The 24,397-nt window shown below is 35.0% G+C and overlaps 2 protein-coding genes across 5 annotated transcripts in view; both read right to left on the bottom strand.

The window, feature by feature from the left end:
• LOC134850884 (polyadenylate-binding protein-interacting protein 1-like) overlaps nucleotides 1–24,397 on the bottom strand; it is a 174,949-nt gene that overhangs the window by 12,451 nt on the left and 138,101 nt on the right. The window contains exons 3-10 of one of the 2 annotated variants that reach the window (XM_063866648.1): nucleotides 20,262–20,344; nucleotides 19,357–19,656; nucleotides 19,177–19,280; nucleotides 15,599–15,863; nucleotides 14,743–14,852; nucleotides 12,257–12,383; nucleotides 11,901–11,955; nucleotides 11,736–11,756 (exon numbers count right to left, since the gene is read on the bottom strand). In XM_063866648.1, the coding sequence (XP_063722718.1) occupies nucleotides 11,736–11,756; nucleotides 11,901–11,955; nucleotides 12,257–12,383; nucleotides 14,743–14,852; nucleotides 15,599–15,863; nucleotides 19,177–19,280; nucleotides 19,357–19,656; nucleotides 20,262–20,344 (1,065 nt within the window). The remainder of the gene's footprint in view (nucleotides 1–11,735; nucleotides 11,757–11,900; nucleotides 11,956–12,256; nucleotides 12,384–14,742; nucleotides 14,853–15,598; nucleotides 15,864–19,176; nucleotides 19,281–19,356; nucleotides 19,657–20,261; nucleotides 20,345–24,397) is intronic. The other variant, XM_063866649.1, reaches the window with a different exon arrangement.
• LOC134850886 (uncharacterized) overlaps nucleotides 1–24,397 on the bottom strand; it is a 201,917-nt gene that overhangs the window by 39,422 nt on the left and 138,098 nt on the right. The gene's annotated exons all lie outside the window — the stretch shown is intronic.

Below are 24,397 nucleotides of genomic sequence, written 5' to 3'. Positions count from 1 at the left end.
TGTAGAAAATTTAAAAAATGTTACAAAAAATGATTAGGATTATTAGAAAAGATTCAAGTATATCAAAAAGAAATATTATAAAGGTTTCAAGTATTGTAAAAAAATGTTTAAAATTTATGAGTATTTGAGTAATTGATTGAGAGAAGAGCATTTAAGAAATGATCTCTTGGTCGAATATTTTTTGCTGTTCGAGGCGATTTTCTAGTGTGGTCGGATTATTTATTAGTTTTTTGACAAGTGGGTTGAGTTTTGTAAAAAATTGTTGGGGGCAATTTTCATGGTGATTGGGAGGTCGTCTTTTTCTTTATTTTTGTTTGTCAAATGATCCGGGGTATGGTGAGATTTTTATACTTTAGGCTAATTAAAATGTTCATTTTGTTACTTTAGGCTAAGTTAACAAATTTGTTTTGGGGGTATTCGTGGTCTGAGTTGGGGAAATATTGTTGATCTTTGGGTTATTAGATAAGGGAGGGGTACGGTATTATGGTGATATTTATTTTAGTTGTCAAGTTGGAGTGGTTTGCTTATTTTTGACCTGGAGGTCGTAAAGTTATAGTTATAGATGTGCCTGGAGTTCTATATGATTCGTCTAATTGGTCTTAGTTTGAGTTAGAGAAAGTGACGGATTGGATGAATCCTATTGGTCTATTTTGAACTAGAATTATTACGTACTTGTCAGCATGTTATTTTGAAAAATGTAAATGAAAAATGTTTCGAAGGTTTCAAGATAGTGAAGTATAATGTTAAAATTACTTTTGAAATTCCACTTTCTTTAAAATTTTAGATTGGGGGATGAATATTTTATAGTTTTTACGTGGTTGATTTCGGAGTCTTGTTGTTTTTCTATTTTCTGATTTGTCGATTTGTTCTTGGGGTATTATTTGTTCGGTCATTTTTCTATTTTTTCTTTGTTTTGGGGATTCTTTATGGTTTTGTGTATTGTTTTTGGTGGCGGTTGGTTTTGTGTTTTGATTTTCGGTGGGGTTATCATTTTGTTCTGTGTTTTTCAGATGTGGTTCATTTTGAATGATTTTTAATCCTGTGAAAGAATATAATTGAGTTAATTCGCGGAGTGCGTATTCTTTTGGGTAATAAGGTAATAGGTTGTTTCGATGTTGAACGATTTCTTTTTTGTTTGAGTCGGTAATTTTATATGTGACATCAGTGGGTCTTGCAATTATTTGGTATGGTCCCTTTCGAAGGGGTTGTAATTTTTTAGAAATTCCTTTTTGAGTATTAAAATTAGGTATTAAAACAAATGTTCCAATTTTTAATTCGGAGGCTGGTGTAAAACGTGAATTGATTTGTTCATTAATGTTTTGTCTTTGTAATAACTTTTTTGTTATTTTTTGATAAATTTCATTGTGTTTTTTATCTCTATTTAGAATCCATTCGGTGTGTGTACCGGAGGCTAGTTTAAGAATTTGTGGGTGATGAAAATGATCTTCATCGTGTGTATGTAAAGGTAGGTTATAACAAATTGAGTCTTTATTTGGTTGACAATAACCTTGTGCGTTTTTATGAGAATTTGCTGTAAACATTATTGGTTTGCGTGGCTTTTGGTTAAAAACCATTTCGTATGGTGACATTCCTAAAGTTGTCGTAATTTGTGAATTATACGCTAAGGGAAATAATTTTACATCTGCTGACCATTCGGTATATTTTGTATCATTTCCGTTGATGATACATCTAAGATATTCTTGTAATGAACGGTTCATACCTTCGACTAAGCCGTTTGTCCAAGGTGCATGAGATGTACGTGGTTTGTGTTTAATGTTATATAAATGACATAGTGTGATAATTTCATTATTTATGAATTCTGTACCGTTGTCTGTAACTAAAATTTCTGGTAGTCCGAATTTTGCTATCCAGTGTTCATAGAGTGTTGTGTAAGCGTAATAAGCGTTACAATGTGGTACTGGGTTAATTGCTACATAATGTGTAAATGCGTCAACAATTACCATAATGTAGGAGTTTCCTTCGGATGAGGGTGAAATTGGTCCTTTGGTATCAAATGAGATACGATGGTTAAAGTACAAGCTTTGTCCTTTAAAATCTTGTTTTTGTGCTATTTGTTTTTGATTTGGGTAAGGTTTATTTAGTTGACATACTATACAGTCATTGCATAGTACTTTTATCCAAATTGGTGCATTTGGGAAGTAAAAATTTTGTATAAAATTTGAATATGATTTTTCTGATCCAGAGTGTCCTTTAATATTTTGTGTATGTGAAATATTAAAAGCTATAAGAATCATACTTAAAGGGAGACAGGGAACTGTAGATTCATTCAGGTTATACTCTAAAAGGTCTGTATTTTCGTTAATTGTTGTGCTGTTAAATTTACGAAAGTATCGGAGGAGTGTTTTGTTTCCTAGAATGGTTGAATCTGCCTTGACAGGTTTAGTTTTATATTTGTGCCATGATTTTAGTTGTCTAATTATCGGGTCAAGATTTTGATATTGTTTCAGTGTTGAAATTGTAATTGTTTCTGTTGGAGGGAGAAAAATGTTTTCAATTTCGAATTTAGATAAGGGTATTGTATCAAGTGGGTCGTGAAGGTCAAAAACTTGATTTATTGTGTATTTTGAATCATTTGTTTGTGGTCCTGATAAATTTATTTTATCAGTTAAATCTTCTTTTTCAATTAGTGGAAAATGGTCTTTTTTAGGCGGGTGTTGTTTTGTTCGTTTTTGTTGGGTGTTATTTTTTATCCATTGAGAATATGGGATTGGTTTGAAAGTTGATGTTCCAAGTAGATCAACTTCATAATGATTATTTTGACAATCTAAATAAAGTGGGAAATGTTGTAAACTATTTATTTGTGATTGTTCAATATCAGTTTTTACTGCATATTTGCATTCCAATCGGGGTGATGTTTCGTTTTCTGCAAGGTAGAATTTTATGTTTTTGGGTATTTCAACTGTTGTTTTTCGTGTAAGTAATTCAGGTGGTGTATTTCGACTTAAGGTGTCTGGTAATGCAAGATTTTTTCCTGCAGTCCAAACTATATGTAAGTTTGGAAATTTCATTAGAATTAGTTGAAATCTGTAAACTCGGTGGTTTGGGTTAGATTTTTGTGTAAAGAGAAAGATGATTGGTTTATGGTCTGTGAATAGAACTGTTGGATGTTTTGATCCAAGTATCAGAAATTCATATTCTGTCAGTGTATATATTATGGCTGTACATTCTCTCATTAGAGTTGAGAGTCGTAGCTCTGCTTGAGTGAATAATCGAGAATTTGCTGATATGAGGTTCATTTTATTTGTACCATTATGTGATTGTAATAGTGCTGCACCGATGCCAAAGTTCGAAGCATCGCACATTGCATAAAATGGTTGATTTGAATCTGGAATTGTGTTTGAAATTTGTTCAGTTAAAAGTTTCTTTATTTCTTCAAATCGTGTTTGATGTTCTGTGTTCCATTCAAAATTATTTTGTTGTCTAAGGATGTTATAAAATGGTCGTAGATATAATTGCATTTTATAAACATATTTACTTAAAAAGTTTAACATTCCAAGAAATTCTTGGATTTTCTTTTTATTTGTTGGTGGTTGAAGTTTTTGAATAGCGTCAATGCGTGATTTCAATGGAGTGATTGTTTTTCTTTCTATATTATGTCCTAAGAATTTAACTCTTGTCAAAAAGAAGTGTGATTTATCGGGGGCGGCCTTCAGATTTTCGTTCTGAAGTATTTGGTGATATTTTTCTAAAACATTGAACATCTCGTCTTTTGTTTGTGATTGCATAAAAACATCGTCTAAATAGGTGATTGCGTTTTTCTTGAGTATTAGTGGTCTAAAAATTTTGCTCATAAAAGCTGAAAATGCTGCTGGTCCTATGGATATTCCATAGAAGAAGCGGTTGAATTCATATTGTTGGTTTCCGATAACAAATTGTGTTAAACGTCGTGATTGTTCATCTAGTGGCATTTGATTGTATGCACTATTCATATCGGCGGTTGTAAAGTATTTGCCGTTTATTTTTGTTAAAATAACTTGTATTGGTTCAATGGGCCAATTACATTTTGATTCATCTATAAGTGAATTGAGGTATCTAGCATCGAGAACGATTTTTAATGATTCTCCTTTAGCTAGAATGATAACAGGGTTGATAAATGTGTTGCCTTTTGGTTGTTCTTCTTTGTTTACTGGTGATATAATGTTGTATTGTTCTAAAATGTCGAGTAATCTGTTCACTTTATCATGTAAGTGAATTGGTACTTTACTTGCTCTCTGTTTTTTGAAAACTGCGTCTGGTTTTAACGGGAGATGTAGTGATGAACTGATTTTTCCAACATCGAATTTTGATGTTGCGTAGACTGATGAATATTTAATTAGCTGTTTGGCTAATTTTTCGAATTCGTCTTGTGTTATTTGTGAATGTTGGAAATTAAACATTGTTAAAAATTTTTGTTGGTCCTCTGTGTAGTTACTTATGTTGAATGTAGGTTTGAAATATGGAGTTTTTGTGAAATAATCCGTATTTCTGTTTTCGTTACTTATTATATTATTTATAGATAATTCTTCATTAAGAATTGTAGATTGGCAAATATCTAGTAATTGGAGTATATTATTTACGCGATAGGCTTTTTCGTGTATTGGTGATATTGTAGCGTTGGTTTCACAATATCCTAAAAGTCCTAAAGGTAATGTTACTTGGTAAGGTGTTGTTATAGACATGTAAGGAAATGATATCGGAATTCGAATCTTTCAAATATTTTATGGATGAGATTGTGATTTTGAAAAATTTGTGAATAGGTTTGAATTCAAATTCTGACATATAAAATTTTTGTTTGTTTTGTTCTTTATCATATTGGTGAACTTGTTTGATTGAAAAATTATAGATATTTCCTGATAGTGGTTTTAGGTGTTTTCTTTGTTGGTTAAATATCGGGTAGAATTTTGAAAAGAATGGTGGTTGTTTATTTAATCTTTGAAAAAATGTTAAGGATGTTTCTTTTGTTTTTGTATATTTATCTTTGATTAATATTTTACTATTTAGTATGTTAATTGTTGGTATATACTTCGAAAAAAATGGTATTCCAATGATATTATATTTAATGTCAGTGATATGGAATATTTGTTTAAATGGCTTATTTAAAATTTTGCTTTGCTCCATTGTTCTGGTGGGGAGGAGAAATAATTGGATTTTTCCGTAGTTTATCAATGTTGATCCTTGTGCTGTTGCTAACTTACTGGAGGTTTCAAGAGGTGTTAGCTTTGGGTGTAAAGTTTTTATTTCATTCCATGTGGGGATGTTTATTATGTTTGATTCTGCTCCTGAATCAATTAAAAAATCTATTTCAAGGTCTGGTGGTTGAAATTCTTTATTTCTTGGGCTTTCTAAGAGAAATGGTATTGTCCAAATTTTTTCTTTGGGTTGTTCTTTTTGTATATTTTGATAAATGTGGTTTGTATTCAAGCATTTTGTTTTGATATTTTTATTGGTTTGATTTGTAGTGTTAATCTCATTTGTTTCTTGCGTCGTTGGTGTGGAATTTATGGGTGTAGTGTAATAATTTTGAAGAAATTCTGATTGATTTTCATATATGTGTGATGAAAAGGGTTGTTCATATATGACAGATTCATAGTCATTTTCGACTTTTATCATATTGATAGAAAGAGTGTTTTCAGTATCACTTTCTGAATCTGATGATGTACAGTTTATTTGATTGAGTTGTAACGTATCAGTTACTGTGTCATCAATACCTGGAGGGTCTGATGTTGTTTCTGGATTAGATTGTACTTGATTGATTTGTCTTTGATGTTTAGGTGTACTACTTCTGTGGCGATTATTAGAATTATTATAGTTATTATTATTCCGGTGTGGTGATTGGGAATAATTTCTATAACGATTATTATAACTTGAGTGTCGATTTTGTGAATTATTTCGCGATCTGTTTTGGTAATTATTGTTTGGTCTGTTATAGTTCGATCTATTATATGAGTTATTCCTTGATTGATTGTTCGGGTAATTCTGGTTTCGGTTGTTTGAATAACTTCTATTTCGATTATAGGAGTAGTTTCTATTCCTATTGTATGATGAATTTCGTGATTGGTTGTTTGGATAGTAGTTATTTCTTGATTGGGAATTAGATCTAGAAACAAATCGTTGTGTATTTGAATGTGATCTGGAGTAGTTATTTCGACTATTTGGTCTATTGTAGTGATTTTGTGATGAATTATTCGTGTTTCTTCGTTCTGGTGATCTTCCTCTATAACTTGAGTTATATGGTGATTGATTTCTTGTATAATTTGTATTGTTCGGGAGTGGTTTTCCTGAACTGTTGTTGCTGTAGACTGTTTTGTTCGGTAGGTTTTGATCTTTTTTCATGTATTGATAGAATGATTTATTTGGTTCTTTATATTTTTGAGGTTTATTTTGATTGTCTTGCTGTTTTTGTCTACATTCGGAAATACTATGTCCGTATCGTCGGCAATAATTACACCATTTTTTGAAAGATGGTTTGCCTTTAAAGTTTGGGTTCTTTTCGTAAATATTGAGTATTTCAGTGATTTTTTCAACGAGGTCTGTCTCTGATTCCTGTATATTATTAATATTAGTGGGAGTCGTTTCAATTCTGTTAACGTATTGTAATTTCAGATTTTCCGTTTCTTCTAGTTTCATCGTGATTTCTGCTTGTTCTAATTTGTCTACTAGTTTTCGAAAATCTAAATCGGGTTCTCGAATTGAAGAAGGATGGGATGCTCTCTTTTTTATTGCTATTTTCCTTAATTGTGGTGTTAAGGTCATCATTAAGATTTCTGTCATCTTTGTGTTTTTATAGTCGTGTGTATTTAATGAATATGCTTTTCGAACTAGTGTTTCGATTCGTACTGCTATTTGCTTGATGGTTTCGTTTGGTAATCTGCGAATTTCATTACATAAAACTCTTTGTTGTTGTTTGTTTCTTTCGGAGTCAAACATTTTTGAAAATTCCTGTGTAAACCTTTTCCAGTTTGATTTTATTTCTAGAGGTAGTACTGAAAACCATTTTTGGGCTGCGCCATCTAAGGTTGTTTGTATTAACGCTGTGCGTCGATGTATCCAATTTTGATGTAGTGGCGTATTAATTGGTTCAGGTCCAATATTTAAAATCAGGTTTGCTGTTACTGCATTTAAATAATCTTCTACAGAGTATTCAGGGTCTGTTCCTGTGAAAACCATTAAAGGTTTGTTTGATGTTATTGATGATCCACCCATAAGGTATGGATTCATTGTCATTTGTAATGATTCTGCTGCATTTGGCATTTGAGAAAAATTTGAAAGTTGGTTTCTTGTTATTTCATGTTGTTGGAGATAATATGGGAGTGGTATTTCATTTTGCATTTGTGATGCTTGATACGAGTGTGCAGTCATTGGATTTTGTTGTTGAATTGGTTGAAAAGATTGTGTATTAATTAGATTTTGTTGTTGAATTGGTTGTTGATGTTGTGCATCTATTGGTTGTGGAGAAAAATTTCTATGATTTGTACGTGTTCTCTGTATTCCTTGTCTACGATATTCTTGAGTATTTGGTGCAAATATATCTGGTTGTAAGAAATCATCATCTGAGGATAAATAATCCATTTGATAAGATGTCTGTTTTTTATTTTTATTTTGTTGAAAAAATGGGTAATTTTCACTGTGATCCTGTGGAGGATTTGTTTGGAAATTTATTGAATTAGGTTGGGTCATTGGGTTATCCCAATTTCGAGATCTTGTATATTGGTTAAAATTTCTTTGTGGTTGGTTATATGTTTTTGATGGATGTGTATAATTATAATTATGGTCTGCAAAGTTGTTTCTAGTGAATGTTTTGCGTGTTTTTGATGGTATTGTCATGGGTCTGTATGTTTGGTAATCCATATGTGAATATTTAGGAGCAACCGAAGGTTTAACGGTTGATTGTAAGGTTACCTGTGTTTGTGAAGGATTTGTATTTCTTGGTGTTGTTAAATTTGGGCGTATTGGTGAAATACTTTGTTGTGTAGTTGTTGTGTGTACAATTTCTTCATTTATGAAGTGTGATGGTGTCTGGATATCTTGTTGAGTAAGATTCCTAGTTCCATTGAGGTTTTCATTGTGTATAACTGTAGAGTTTAAACTATTATTTTGTGTATCGGGCAAAAATGTATTATAGTTTAATGGTGTTGCATCAATGGTTAATGGTATTACTTTTACATAATCTCTTATGTAAGATATCGTACTTATTGCTTGACTTGAGATTGATTGTGGGAAGCTTATAAATGCGGGATGAGACCATTCGGGGTCCCAAACATAATCTGATTGTTCTGTGATAGCGGTATCATCGTTCGAGTTTTGGGGTCTAAAATTTTTTCTTGCTTGTGCAATTAAATCAATATTGTGTGTGAAATAATCTATTATGAACCATGCCAAAATTTTTTGTAGATCGTGTTTTGTATGTTGTGAAACGTCGTCTTTCGTGAAATTTTCTTTAATGATGTTTAAATAACTAGAGAGTAGTGTGATTTCATGTCGTACTCTTAAATGTTTAGATGTTTCTGTCGGTGAGACATTTGTTATTGGGATTTCGTTTTCTAATATCGAAATATAACTATATATTATTGCGAAAACTTCATTGGTGAATATGGAGTTTGCTCTTTGTGAGTTATGATATTGGATGCTTTTTATATATTCTGAAAAAACTTTTGAAAATTCTAAATCAAGATCGTCTGTTTGAATTGTATATTTTCCATTATTATGGTTTGGTGAGGTGAATTCTATGGAGTAGATTCCATACTGTTGTGTTATGTTGCATATATCTTTTAAGTAGTGGTCTATGATTTGTCTTTTGATTTTTATATCTGGGAATTCTGTTTTACATGGACTGATTCCGGGTTCAAATAAATTTAATAGTAAATTTTTGCAAAATATATGCTGTCCTCTATCAGTGGTTGCATCTATTATAAAAGGAAAGATTTCATCATCATCTGGGGTTTCGTCACCTGGGGTGTGCGTTGAGCTCATTTTTTCGTTCGATGACTGTTAATATGTAATTATTAATGTGTCGAATTGGTTGATTCCAATTGTATAAATGTACTGGTTTGTGTTTATACTGCTTTTTTATTCTTCTTTTTCCTCTTTTTGATGAATTTGAAGTTGTTTCTGAGTCAGAAAAATATAATTGATCGTGAAGTGGGCAATTTTTATCTATTGATTCTTTTAGTTTGTAAAGTTCGTCTAAACTGTTGGTTTCTGATTCTGAAAATGCGTTTCGATTTTTTGAAAATCTTTTTCGTGTTATTTGTCTTTGTTTCGTTATTATTTTTCTTTTTAGTGTTTGTCGTTTTGTTCGAATGTATCCAACTGTTTGTGTATGAGGTGTGATTACAAGGTCGTATTTTTTGTTATCTATTTCACAATTGTGTAAAACGATTGTTTGTTTATTTCCTAGGTTTTTAAATGACATAAGGTTTAGGATGACGGATGCAAAAGGTTGTTAAATGGTTTCTATTTTCTTAAACTGTTAGTTCTTACGATTTTTTGGTTAGCTTAACCTGGGTCTGTTTGTTCAGGGTTGGAGAGAAAAGTATATCGATTCCGAAGAATGATTTTTTACTTTCTCGTGGCTAGTATAAGTTAAGGTGTTAACTTACTTAATCTTACTTAGGGGTAGTGATTGTGTTCAAGGGTTGGAGAATAGTAAATCGATCCACAAGGTTCAGGTATAATTAGAACGCGAGTAGTTCGTTAGATACTATTTTAAACTTACTAAGTCTAAGATTTATCCTGGGTCTGGTAAGAGGGGGGGTCAAGTGAAGGATGAATAACCGAAATTCTTCACTGTTTATCCTAATTTGAATGATTAGTTTTGTTTAAAAATTTCTATTAGTCTTAGGTATTTAGAAAGGGTTGGGTAGTGAATCGACGTTTAAGGTCGTTAGACACTAATTAAGTGGGTGGGGGAGAACAAAGTTGTTCTGTTTGATCCAAGGATAAGCCTTGATGATCAAATTTGAAATTTAATTAAGTAGAAAATGATTTAAGATCCAAGGATAAGCCTTGATGATCTGGTTTTAAAATTAAGTGAATTTAAGTTTTAATAAAATTTTAAATATGTGTAAAGGAAAGATTTAGTGTTTTGATGATATTAGTGGGTTTATGATTGCTGTTATGTTTTAGATGATGGAGCTGGAACAACAGGATGATTTATGATTACTAACCATTTATTGTCATGCTACTAATTTTTATTTTTTATTTTTCAATAAATATTTTTCAAACATGTTTTGTATATTACTGCAGAGTTTTAGGAAAACGATCTTAGATCTTTTTATCAATCGTTATTGTATATTAATAATTTTGTTTAGCGCCTGAAATGATTTTGAAGATTAACTTCAAGGTTTTATGTTTGCAAATGAAAATCTAAATTCATTGCTAGTAGTATTCTAAATATAAAAGTTTGTTCTGGTTTTTGCCTAACTATCATATAGCTATATGGCAAGTTTCTACTTTGTCGTATGTCGTCTCTGGTTCGAGGTCTTCTTCCAATTCCGGGTAGTTCTGTTATGGTTCGGAATATTGGCTCTGATCTATTGAGTCGTAGAGACATTTCGATTAAATTATTGTCGTATAACATTTTTTAAATGTTTTTGTCTAATTTCTAATCTATTTTGGTTAATTCTAAGCTATTAAGGTCTTGTTCGAGACTTATGGTCGCACCAGATGAGTTAGAACCGAGGTGGTTAACTCATAGAGTAATTTCGGATAGGGTACACCGTCTGCTCGTCACGCTATCTTATTTTCGGCCGGATAGATTCGTGCAACTTCTTAGTCTAATACCGATCCTAATCTTACTCTTATACTATCTAGTCTCAGGTTGTTTAACTAGTCTCTGCTAGGCTCAATAGATCTAGGGTATACTGGTTTATTGCGGCTGCTGAAGTGCTCGGGAGAGTCCAACTAATTTCTAAGTTAAATTCAAATCTCTCTGGTGCTGAAATTACAAGTAACTTCAGCACTTACAAATAAGTGGGTTGTTAGTTAGATGGATCATGATTGGTTAATATTAAATACTTTACATTGGTAAAATATCTAAATTATCCAATCATAAAATGTAGTCTAGATCAGGTTCCAAAGGCTATTGAACTGCCAATACTTAGCAACAAAAGTGCCAACAAATTGAGCACTCTTATTTGCGAGTTGGGTTGGAAAAAAAGGACTTTGTAGCATGACATTACCCTCGCTAACTCACATGTGTAATTATTATTAATCCAATAGAAGTTTCATGCTTGCCAAAAATGAAAAGGTAGATAATTTGAAGAAATCAATTTCAGATGAATTTAGATTTGACGTATTTAGACCGGTTTCACTTTTTGTTAAAATTATGTAAACATTAAAGCTGCTTAGATTCTGTCTGATATATTTTTCGAGGGTCACGGGCAAGAAATCAAACTTTTAAATAAGACAAAAAATGATGTCGTTAAAAAGTACCAAAACGACTATTTAGAAACACTCGCCAAACCACTTTTGACATGCTACTATTACAAAGCAATACGTATTCATACATCAAAAAACAACTAGTATTTAATTGGTTAATCTATGAATCATGCACTACAACAACAACTACTAGTCATGTCCATTTAAGTAAAACTTGAAAAATATAAATTGAAATTGGTCGACAGAAATGAAACTTTAGTAGGAAAAATCTAAATGATTTCCATTGCTTATTCAAACGGACATCACTGTATATTTGTTCACTATATTACATAGCAAATGGAAGCCGTTAGTCTTACCCGATGCAGGTGCGGAGTCGGCTAGTAAACACAGGAGGAGGTTGCAGAAAATGTTTAAAACAAATCGAGTTAATGAAGTAGCTACAGATAAGTAAGCGAAGTGGAAGAAGTTCAAATTAAGAATTAAAAGAAAGAGAAGAGGAGAGAAGGGAAGAGTATACTGACCGGCCTCGTGGGCTGGAATTGCAGTCCCGTCGCTCAGGAAGAAAATAGGCACATCCTAAACACACACAACACACTATTTATCCTCTCAATCGACCCTCTTTCAATGTTGCCAACATGTGTAATCACCCCCCCCCCCATCTTTTTCTACCAAGGTCAATTTCTGCCCATTGCACAGCAGCGCATACAAACCTATTGGAAAATTAATTTGTTCACAATTAGCTTCAAGAAGCAAAAACCAATTGAAAACTGAGCATGTTCAGAACACAACAGTTAAGTCTTTTTCTGAAGAAAACACATAACTAACCAGAAATAATTTCTTCCCGACATACATGTCACATCAATTATTTCGAACTCACATAATCGTTGAAGTTTTCCGAGGAAGATACATTTGCGAAGTTTGTGCCAGTACCAGTATTGCTTTCGGGTGATTGCCAGTGGTTCTGTCGCAGCAACAGCACTCGTTGGAACAGGGACTTCACATTGCTGCAAACAAAATAAACCAAGTCAACCTAGATAAACAGACAAAAAGAATTATACTCCAAATGAAAACTAGGTCCCCTTGCGAAGCAATTCATTAATCCATTTAAAAAAACCTTCCAACTATGAGATTAGAAGTGACTAAGCGATATAAAAAAAAACGATGAAAAAACTTAAGCGAAAACAAAAAATAAAAAAGTTTATCCGGAAATTAATGCCCATTCCCGAACCACTGAAAGTGAGGAGCAACTTTGTCTTCAGAAAATTTAGAAAGAAAATTACAGCCGAATATGACAAGTTAACTAATAAATTTACCAGGCCAAATTTGTTCTAGATACGCGTACTGTTTGAAGGGATCTGGAGAAAATCCTCTAAAGATATTCCAGATTGTAAGTGCATGTTTCGGAATCCACAAAATACTTGTCAAGTAAATCTTGTCTGAACTAGTACAGTCACGGAATCCGCAAATTTTGCAGCTTTTAGAGCAATACAAAACTTTAGCCAACTTTCTGTAGACTCCACAACAGTAAGACGATTAAATAAAAACAGCCTTATTCCGGAATCACGGCTTGGCCTCGTAATAAAGCTTTCCTTTTACTCCTCTCATCACACAACGTCCGAAAAAACTGCACACATTTGATTTTTTTCAAAACTTGTGTTGTTTTTTGTTTGTCTGAAATGAGAGTAAGGAAAGGCAATAGGCTTTCCTTACTAATGTGGTCAGAAGTTTCTATGCTACTTGCACAGCAAACGTCTACTATTGTCACAGTTTGTAGATAGTGATTTTACAACCAAACAAGTTTCCAATAGAACAGGTTAAAAAATGCAAAAATTTCCGAAAAAAGCCCGTTTGTAACAAAGTTAGTATTCATTTCTAGGTTCTCTAAGAATAGGCAGTCGAGTTATATATAATTTCAAGCTGTTTTTGCAATATTGCTCGATTTAGGACAGAAAGGAAAATTTTTTAAAGTCTATTTCGAGATAAGTTGGCAAAGATTTGAGATACTATAGGTGATATAAAAGCACATAAATGAAATATTTCAGCCGTGAATAATGTTTAAAGCTTAATTCAGCGCTTCTTTATCAAAAACACTAAAAGGCTTTCAATAAATTTTTAAAAGTTTTTCGCGACCCTTACATTTTTGCTGTTCGATAGTGGAGCTTGCCTTTCTTTTAACAAAAGAAATGAAATCAAGTTACAAAAAAGTCAAACCGCGAAAAACTAAAATTGAGCGTGAACAAAGTTTTAGATTTTTTCCGGAAAAACACCAAGACCTATATCATAGTGCTCACTATGTTCATTAATCCTAACTAGTTGGCTAATAAATTTACTAAAATTACTGTAAATGCATGTTCTTGAATCCACCATAAAATGTCAAGCAACCACTTCCAAGTATCCAAAATATCAGGTATCAAGTATCCAATTTACGTGACAAAGAATCCACCAAAATAATGTCAAGTAAATTAGTCGGCACTAAAAAAGTAGCAGAATCCGCAAAAATTGCAGCTTTTAGAGCAATACAATACTTGAGCCAATTTTTTGTAGATTCCACAACAGTAAGATGATTTTAAAAAAATAGCCTTATTCCAGAATCACGGTTTGGAATTTTAAAAATCCACGGTTTGGCATAGTAATAAGCTTTCCTTTTATTCCTCTCATCCCACAACGCCCAAAAAAACTGCACACATTTTTTTTCAAAAAGGTGTGCTGTTTTTTTTTTGGTTTGGCTTGATGAGAGATGTTTCTTGCACAGCAACCGTCTACTCTTGTCACAGTTTGGAGATAGTGATTTTACAACCAAACAAGTTTCCAATAGAACAGGTAATTAAAACGCAAAAACTCCTGAAAACAGCCCGTTTGTAACAAAGTTAGTAACCGTTTCGATGTTCTATAAGAATAGCCAGCCGAGTTATAAATCATTTTAACTCCCTTTCATTCCTTAATCGAGCAATATTTTAAAAAAAACGCTCAAAATTTATGCTTTTTAGTCTAGTTCGCGATAATTTGGCAGTGATTTAAGCTACTATAGGTGTTATAATAGCACAACAGCCGTGAATAATGTTTGAAGCTTAATTTAGCGCTTCTTTAACAAAAACACTAGAAGGCTTTCATTAAATTTTAAAAAGTTTTTCGTGACCTTTACATTTTTGCTGTTCGATAGTGGAGTTTGCCTTCCTTTTAACAAAAGATATGAAGTCAACTTAATGCAATGCAAAAACGCCCAAAAATCGTCTTTTTGCAACAAAGTTAGTAACCGTTTCCATGTTCTCCACACCATTTCATTGCTGTTTTTATTTCACTTCTATGCACTTTTAAGAGTATGCACGTGTCTTTCCTCTCTCCTATTGTTGGGGTGATTAATACCTGTGGCAATAGTCTTGCTTTGATATGGCGTCCACGTGGACGAAGATTAAGTCGGTGAGCTCTTTGTCCGGCTTCGTCTGTTTCTGCTCTTCTAGTGCAGCCCCCGTCAACTGAAACAGAACAAGCAATGGGCCTTGAAAATAAACACCAAAATTTAGGCATATGAGCAAATAATACTAATAGTAAAAATTAATCGTAACAAGAACATTCATCTTAACAAGACGATACAAAGACGATATTTCTAGATGTTCAGTGCGGAAAAAATGACCTGGAATGAAAGGAACTTATGTATAGCTGTTGCATCACTGTCAAACAATTATTATGTAAATACGCAGTATCTCTTTCGACTGGTTAACTTGGTAGGACATGGCCAAAATGACAAATTAGAAAAGCGAAAACTCGTCGCACGGCAATTTATCAAAGATGGCCATTTGGTTGCTGTGCGCATTGCTAAATCAATTTGTTTCGAAATACCTATATAATTATCAAAATTGCTGTGCGAAGAGTTGTTGCTTCTTAAAATGCTTCCAATTGTCGCCCCGTGACTTGGCAGGTAGTTCACGATTAGACTGTTTATACACTTGCACAGTCTAGATCGATCGTATCTTCTTTTTACCGCGGAAGAATAACAGTTATTTTCAATGGCAAGTACACAGTAATTGCTATACAAGACTGATTTTTTACCTATTGTCGACATAAGAAATTGCTTTAGTATGTGATCAACAACTTTGCGTTTCATTGAGCAGTCTTTAACAGTTTATTAGCAAAGATTCTTCTGGCTGGCACATTCTGATGCTTCTATTTGCCCATAACAGATTTAAAAATTGACGAGCCAACTTCATTCAGTTTGAAGTACCTTGAGCACTTTTCCGACAGTGTTGAGGGGCTTGTCTGAGTCTGCCTTCTCCAGTATCTTGAGAATTGCACGCTTCAAAGTGTCTTTGAGGAACTCGATGCGTGATATTGACTGCACATGTTGGCCTGTGCTGTCTAGGGTGACGATGCCCATGTTCAAGTACAACTCACTCATGAACAGCATGATGCCCTCCAGCACTTGGTAGTCGTTGGCTGTCGTACAGCTGATCAGGTCGTCCAGTCTGTCGTAGCACTCAGTCGTCACACTGCAATCACAACAAAACTATGCACCCAAATTCGCACCATATATAATTAGACACAAAAATAACAATTAATAATTTCGATTACATTGAACTTACGGCATCTACACTAAGTTTGCATGTAAAAAAATGGAAAGTATAACACCGAAAATTTTACAGAGGCGATGCGGAACTTTGCACCACTTGCGATACAACGCACGCACAGCATTGAAAGTAAGCAAAAACTACAAGCCGGAAATAACAAAATCAAAAAAATTACTAATAAAATCTGCTAATAAAATGTTGACAAAATTATTTTGATCAATTAAAATTTAAAGACTTAGATTTTTTGTGAGACAAGCTACTTGATTTTTATTCCATCTTTTTGTGCCCTTGAAGCTTCACATATCGAAGTAACTAAGCCAATAAAACGAAAGCCGAAAACAATAATACCGAATCCAGCTTTTAAGCAAAACAAAAACAAACACAAAGAAAATATACAAGTCAGGGCTAATAAGTTCATCAACGGATAGATTAAAAACACTAGCAGCTACGACAAAAATTGCTGACTGCAGAAGAAAAATCTAAAATGTGGCAAAGAAGCCGACAAAACATAAATAAACAAGCAAAAATCCGACAATTCAATTTGTATCGGACAGTTTTTTTTATAATTTGATTCATACATAAAAAAACAAGTCCGGTCACAGGATTCGAACTCCAGGCCTAAGGATACAAAGACAACATCCTTACCTCTTGGCAAAGTGAGAAGCAGTCTTGAAGTTCCTTGGGTTCACTAATAAAGTTACTTGAATTCGAACTGCAGATGCTAGAAAGAAAAAAAAGTCTAGTTGCCGATTACCAGACACTTGCTTTCGCGAGTCTAATAAATTAGGCGTTTAAAAAAATTGTGAGATAAATTAAGTTGAAAAATTTCTGAAACGCAGTTTCTATCAATGAACTGCTGGTGACCTCAAAGGTGAAGCTACATTTTTGCTCCACTTCAATATTTTCTGAAGTCAACTATGAGATAAATTCTTTGAACAAAGAGGCCAAGCGGAAATTCTCCCAGTTGCTATACAACACAAAAAAGCCTAGTAGCTAGCCGAAAGACAAATAGACGAAAGCCAGAGCCGAAAAAAATTACACAAAAGCTTCGCCACACTTGCGAAACAAACGAAGCAGGCAGAAAATGTGACGGAATCCACTATGTCACAGAAATTACTATAAAAATCTATTACAAATATTTCATAAACTTGGCTCGAATGATGTTCAATTTCACGAAACATACACAATCATCGCCGTTAAATAAGCATTCATTATCCTTTGCCAAGCTGCATTTGAGCCGACAAAGCTAGGGTAGACAATGAGCCGAAAACAAGGTTGCCATAGAAAATTGTAAGCTGAGCTATAAAATTTCAAAATTTGACGTTTTTCGCACCATTGCACATGAAACAGACCGCCTTGACAAATTTTGCTCTGCCAACGACGCAAACTTAGGCAATAGCATAATCTTAACCGACTTAAGCAAAAAAAATTAATACGCCAAATCAGGTTTATAAATAACAAACTACAGAAAGAGGTTGAGTTATCATTAAAAAGGTTGAATCAGAAGAAAAACTATGCTTTGACGGAAAAATCCCTAAAATCGAAAGTAAGCAGACAAAAAAATAAGCAGACAAACGGTAGCCCATCAATTCACATCGAAGAAGTTCCACATAAGAAAAACTAAAAAGTTCGGCCGGGACTAGTCCTGGTTCCGAAGGGCGTACTCTACCTGAAGACCACATAAGAAGCGGTCACAGGGAAGATAAAGTTCAATAAAGAAAGGAACAAAACACCGAAAAAAAACAACAACCGAAATTTTTAAATTTCTCTCGAGCGAAGTTAAATTTGAAAAACGTGACAAGAAACAACTTCGAATGCTAGATTAGCCTTGAAACAAAAAATATCAAGTGGTAGCTAAGTAGAAAACACTTATGACCGTTGAACCTATATCAAACTTTGAGCTATATCAAACTTGTCGCCACTTCCACCGAAACACAATAGCATTAGTAATACATTGTCACCTCTACACCAACAAAACAGAAGCAAACACCAATTAAGCCGAAGTAACCTCTAAAACGTAAAATTACAGACGAAAATATGCCAAATCAAAAAAGGTAACAGACACTCGGAAAATAATCAAGAAACGCAAATAAGCAGAAAAAACTGACCTGTTTTTCGAAAAAACTTCCATTGAAATTCAAAGTAAAAAATATATGGTCTTTAAGCTCTTTGAATTTCAACAAAAATTTTTGAGTTGAAATGTTTTGAACATAGCCAATCGAAGATTGGAAAAGAGTAATGAAACAAAAGAGTAAACTGAGATTTTTTTTCTTAAATTTCGAAGAAAAAAAAATGTATGCCCCTTAAGCTCTTCGAATAACATAAGATCTTTTGATAACATTAACCCAACTTGAGAAAACTGGATCATTAGATTAAGGTTTTATTCCGCTGGAAATCTAAAAAGTAAATTCCCCTTTCGAAACTAGAAATCGTTCACGTTTTTTTGCGCCATCTGCACGTTCGTATTTGGAGAGTGCTATTTATGTCACTTTCAGCAAATGAATTTCAATTGAACTCAAGAAGTTCATGTATACTTAAGTGCATTCATAAACGCATCAAAATGTATGAATGCACATCTGTATTTATTAGAGACTTTTAAGCCTTTTCCTGAAAAAAAAAATCAGCAAGACATATCCACTACGTTCATTACTCTAAATAAAATTAATTCAATTTGTGAATACTGGATCAATAGGTAACGTTTTCTTTCCGCTGAGTAACCTGAAAAATGAAAACCACTTTCGAAATTAGAAGTCAACCATATTTTTCCTGACCTTTGCACTATTTTGCTCGATAGTGGAGTTTGCCGTCCTTTAACACAGAGGCGAAGCTTCGCCTCGCAAACAATAACGAGAAACGACAAGAAACAGCTCTAGAAAATGCAATAAGAAAAATAGAAATAAGCTTGGAATTCGATCCGTGATCTACTGCAGTCAAAAGATTTTGAGTCTCAAGCACTAAGCACTCAGCCACGCACGCTTAATCACCCACAAACACTATCACAATTAAAGCAGCTACATGCTAATAAATTGACCATGCAATTCAGCAAAAGTGGCACCAAATACAAATAGACACAATTTTGCAAGTAATAATTTGGAATAAAACTAACTGAAGCGCATAACGTTTATAGTATAAGACACAACCGTTCAAAAAAAGACTTCGCAATTCGTCAGAACAATGAACAAATGATCATTTCAATAATTAGTTTTATCTTTGTCTTCATAATGTCTTATCTCACCTATCGAGAAATACTTTAAGGAAATCGAAGGTTAGCTGTCCAGGAAGAGCGAGGTAGTTTGCCAGTTTCGATCCAGTGTACCGAAAACTTTCACTTTCTATTGCCTGTGAACAAGAAATGATACTAACTTTAACACTATTAAATTGTTTATTAATAGATTGTGTACTTCAATTGCTTTACCCATTTCACCAAAGTAGCGACTATTTCTTTGATAACTTCTGTTGGTACGGTGTTTGTGAAGTTGAGACTTTCTATGAGAAAGGGCACGCGTTCGTCAAACGCAGTCGGGTTTTTACTGAGTTCTAAGACTAGGTTCTTGAATTCGTTTATTAGCGAATCGTGATGGACGTTGCCGGTGCTGACTGGCTGCAACACAGCTGGCCTATTGTTGTCCATGAGCATCTGGAATTCACTCAAGTGCTGATTGGCAGAAGACAGTGACGTCTGCTGTTGCATTTGAGGTTGGGGGTGCTGGGAAAGCTAGAAACAAAACATCAGCACTTCAAAAACAGAAAGGGCAGTAGGATAGTGGGTCCAAAGGGTCCGCTCTTGTACTATTTTGAGATCTCGACAAAACTATTTAGAGCTCGGAAAAACAATTTAGTCAACCTACGAAAAGGTCGACAAAACTTTCGAACATTTAACGAAAATCCGTGCCACCTCGAGAAGGGGCAATCTAGCTGATGGATTCATCTAAAATGCATACGCTTGGAATCTTTTCAAGCACAGGCCCGGATTAAATTAAATTTTGGTAGCCTATTCAAACACCAACTCCGACACCCATATCCACATATAGTAAAGATGGTTCGTATCAAAACATCCTCGAGATTGAACATTTGCCATATAATTCAGAGCAAAAAGAATGAAGTCGCAAGTCTCTCACTCAATGAGATGGACAAAAACAAATATAATTCAGGAGCCTTGCAAATGATTTCTGATATTTGGTAGAGATTTTTTTCTTTACTTGAAAGTGAGGTACTTCAAATCAAAAACAAGAAATGACAAGAGATTAATTGGTGACAGGCGATCGTTAATAGCTCGATAGTGGTATGACCAATTGCTCTTCCATGAAATACAACACATACGTGAGAATGGCCATTCGAAAAATGCGCATTTCCATTGCTGATTGACATGTTTGAGAAGCCGTTGCCCAAATCTGAAGAATGATCTGAAACAGAAAAAATTAAAAATATTAAAACCAACTTACTTTTTCTTATAATCATTAAACTTTATAACCCCTCTTCCTAAGATAGTAGAACTTGATGGGTAGAAAGCACTACCATAATCAGACCAACAAAATAACAAAAGTAATTTTGATTTCATTTTCAAAGTGTACTTATGGTGCTGAAGATTCGTTAACACGATTTAAGTGTCAACAGTATGACCATAACTGGCTACCGCAAAAAGTTCGAGCAGCCATGTGTTCATATGTGCGTTCAGAGGCTGACCATTATTCGTTGGCCGTCTCTAATCCTTACAATATCCTAAAAAAAACAACTTCCGTTCGAGCAGCCATGTGTTCATATGTGCGTTCAGAGGCTGACCATTATTCGTTGGCCGTCTCTAATCCTTACAATATCCTAAAAAAAAAAACTTCCGTCCGAGCAGCCATGTGTTCATATGAGCGTTCAGAGGCTGACCATTATTCGTTGGCCGTCTCTAATCCTTACAATATCCTAAAAAAAAAACTTCCGTTCGAGCAGCCATGTGTTCATATGTGCGTTCAGAGGCTGACCATTATTCGTTGGCCGTCTCTAATCCTTACAATATCCTAAAAAAAAACAACTTCCGTCCGAGCAGCCATGTGTTCATATGTGCGTTCAGAGGCTGACCATTATTCGTTGGCCGTCTCTAATCCTTACAATATCCTAAAAAATAACTTCCGTTCGAGCAGCCATGTGTTCATATGTGCGTTCAGAGGCTGACCATTATTCGTCAGCCGTCTCTAATCCTTACAATATCCTAAAAAAAACAACTTCCGTTCGAGCAGCCATGTGTTCATATGTGCGTTCAGAGGCTGACCATTATTCGTTGGCCGTCTCTAATCCTTACAATATCCTAAGAAAACAACTTCCGTTCGAGCAGCCATGTGTTCATATGTGCGTTCAGAGGCTGACCATTATTCGTTGGCCTTCTCTAATCCTTACAATATCCTAAAAAAAAAAACTTCCGTTCGAGCAGCCATGTGTTCATATGTGCGTTCAGAGGCTGACCATTATTCGTTGGCCGTCTCTAATCCATACAATATCCTAAAAAAAAAACAACTTCCGTTCGAGCAACCATGTGTTCATATGTGCGTTCAGAGGCTGACCATTATTCGTTGGCCGTCTCTAATCCTTACAGGATCCTAAAAAATAACTTCCGTTCGAGCAGCCATGTGTTCATATGTGCGTTCAGAGGCTGACCATTATTCGTCAGCCGTCTCTAATCCTTACAATATCCTAAAAAAAACAACTTCCGTTCGAGCAGCCATGTGTTCATATGTGCGTTCAGAGGCAGACCATTATTCGTTGGCCGTCTCTAATCCTTACAATATCCTAAAAAAACAACTTCCGTTCGAGCAGCCATGTGTTCATATGTGCGTTCAGAGGCTGACCATTATTCGTTGGCCGTCTCTAATCCTTACAATATCCTAAAAAAAAACAACTTCCGTTCGAGCAGCCATGTTTTCATATGTGCGTTCAGAGGCTGACCATTATTCGTTGGCCGTCTATAATCCTTACAATATCCTAAAAAAAAACAACTTCCGTTCGAGCAGCCATGTATTCATATGTGCGTTCAGAGGCTGACCATTCTTCGTTGGCCGTCTCTAATCCTTACAATATCGTTAAAAAAACAACTTCCGTTCGAGCAGCCATGTGTTCATATGTGCGTTCAGAGGCTGACCATTATTCGTTGGCCGTCTCTAATCCTTACAATATCCTAAAAAAAAACAACTTCCGTTCGAGCAGCCATGTGTTCATATGTGCGTTCAGAGGCTGACCATTATTCGTTGGCCGTCTCAAATCCTCACAATATCCTTAAAAAAAAAAACTTCCGTTCGAGCAGCCATGTGTTTATATGTACGTCCAGAGGCTGACCATTATTCGTTGGCCGTCTCTAATCCTTACAATATCCTAAAAAAAAACAACTTCCGTTCGAGCAGCCATGTGTTCATATGTGCGTTCAGAGGCTGACCATTATTCGTTGGCCGTCTCTAATCCTTACAATATCCTAAAAAAAACAACTTCCGTTCGAGCAGCCATGTGTTCATATGTGCGTTCAGAGGCTGACCATTATTCGTTGGCCGTCTCTAATCCTTACAATATCCTAAGAAAACAACTTCCGTTCGAGCAGCCATGTGTTCATATGTGCGTTCAGAGGCTGACCATTATTCGTTGGCCTTCTCTAATCCTTACAATATCCTAAAAAAAAAAAAACTTCCGTTCGAGCAGCCATGTGTTCATATGTGCGTTCAGAGGCTGACCATTATTCGTTGGCCGTCTCTAATCCATACAATATCCTAAAAAAAACAACTTCCGTTCGAGCAACCATGTGTTCATATGTGCGTTCAGAGGCTGACCATTATTCGTTGGCCGTCTCTAATCCTTACAGGATCCTAAAAAATAACTTCCGTTCGAGCAGCCATGTGTTCATATGTGCGTTCAGAGGCTGACCATTATTCGTCAGCCGTCTCTAATCCTTACAATATCCTAAAAAAAACAACTTCCGTTCGAGCAGCCATGTGTTCATATGTGCGTTCAGAGGCTGACCATTATTCGTTGGCCGTCTATAATCCTTACAATATCCTAAAAAAAAACAACTTCCGTTCGAGCAGCCATGTATTCATATGTGCGTTCAGAGGCTGACCATTCTTCGTTGGCCGTCTCTAATCCTTACAATATCGTTAAAAAAACAACTTCCGTTCGAGCAGCCATGTGTTCATATGTGCGTTCAGAGGCTGACCATTATTCGTTGGCCGTCTCTAATCCTTACAATATCCTAAAAAAAAACAACTTCCGTTCGAGCAGCCATGTGTTCATATGTGCGTTCAGAGGCTGACCATTATTCGTTGGCCGTCTCAAATCCTCACAATATCCTTAAAAAAAAAAACTTCCGTTCGAGCAGCCATGTGTTTATATGTACGTCCAGAGGCTGACCATTATTCGTTGGCCGTCTCTAATCCTTACAATATCCTAAAAAAAAACAACTTCCGTTCGAGCAGCCATGTGTTCATATGTGCGTTCAGAGGCTGACCATTATTCGTTGGCCGTCTCTAATCCTTACAATATCCTAAAAAAAACAACTTCCGTTCGAGCAGCCATGTGTTCATATGTGCGTTCAGAGGCTGACCATTATTCGTTGGCCGTCTCTAATCCTTACAATATCCTAAGAAAACAACTTCCGTTCGAGCAGCCATGTGTTCATATGTGCGTTCAGAGGCTGACCATTATTCGTTGGCCTTCTCTAATCCTTACAATATCCTAAAAAAAAAAAACTTCCGTTCGAGCAGCCATGTGTTCATATGTGCGTTCAGAGGCTGACCATTATTCGTTGGCCGTCTCTAATCCATACAATATCCTAAAAAAAAACAACTTCCGTTCGAGCAACCATGTGTTCATATGTGCGTTCAGAGGCTGACCATTATTCGTTGGCCGTCTCTAATCCTTACAGGATCCTAAAAAATAACTTCCGTTCGAGCAGCCATGTGTTCATATGTGCGTTCAGAGGCTGACCATTATTCGTCAGCCGTCTCTAATCCTTACAATATCCTAAAAAAAACAACTTCCGTTCGAGCAGCCATGTGTTCATATGTGCGTTCAGAGGCAGACCATTATTCGTTGGCCGTCTCTAATCCTTACAATATCCTAAAAAAAACAACTTCCGTTCGAGCAGCCATGTGTTCATATGTGCGTTCAGAGGCTGACCATTATTCGTTGGCCGTCTCTAATCCTTACAATATCCTAAAAAAAAAACAACTTCCGTTCGAGCAGCCATGTTTTCATATGTGCGTTCAGAGGCTGACCATTATTCGTTGGCCGTCTATAATCCTTACAATATCCTAAAAAAAAACAACTTCCGTTCGAGCAGCCATGTATTCATATGTGCGTTCAGAGGCTGACCATTCTTCGTTGGCCGTCTCTAATCCTTACAATATCGTTAAAAAAACAACTTCCGTTCGAGCAGCCATGTGTTCATATGTGCGTTCAGAGGCTGACCATTATTCGTTGGCCGTCTCTAA

The sequence above is a fragment of the Symsagittifera roscoffensis genome, chromosome 7, assembly GCF_963678635.1.
Source record: "Symsagittifera roscoffensis chromosome 7, txSymRosc1.1, whole genome shotgun sequence".
Lineage (NCBI taxonomy): Eukaryota > Metazoa > Xenacoelomorpha > Acoela > Convolutidae > Symsagittifera > Symsagittifera roscoffensis.
Note: the sequence above shows the minus strand (reverse complement) of the source record. Positions and strands in the feature narration are given on the sequence as shown.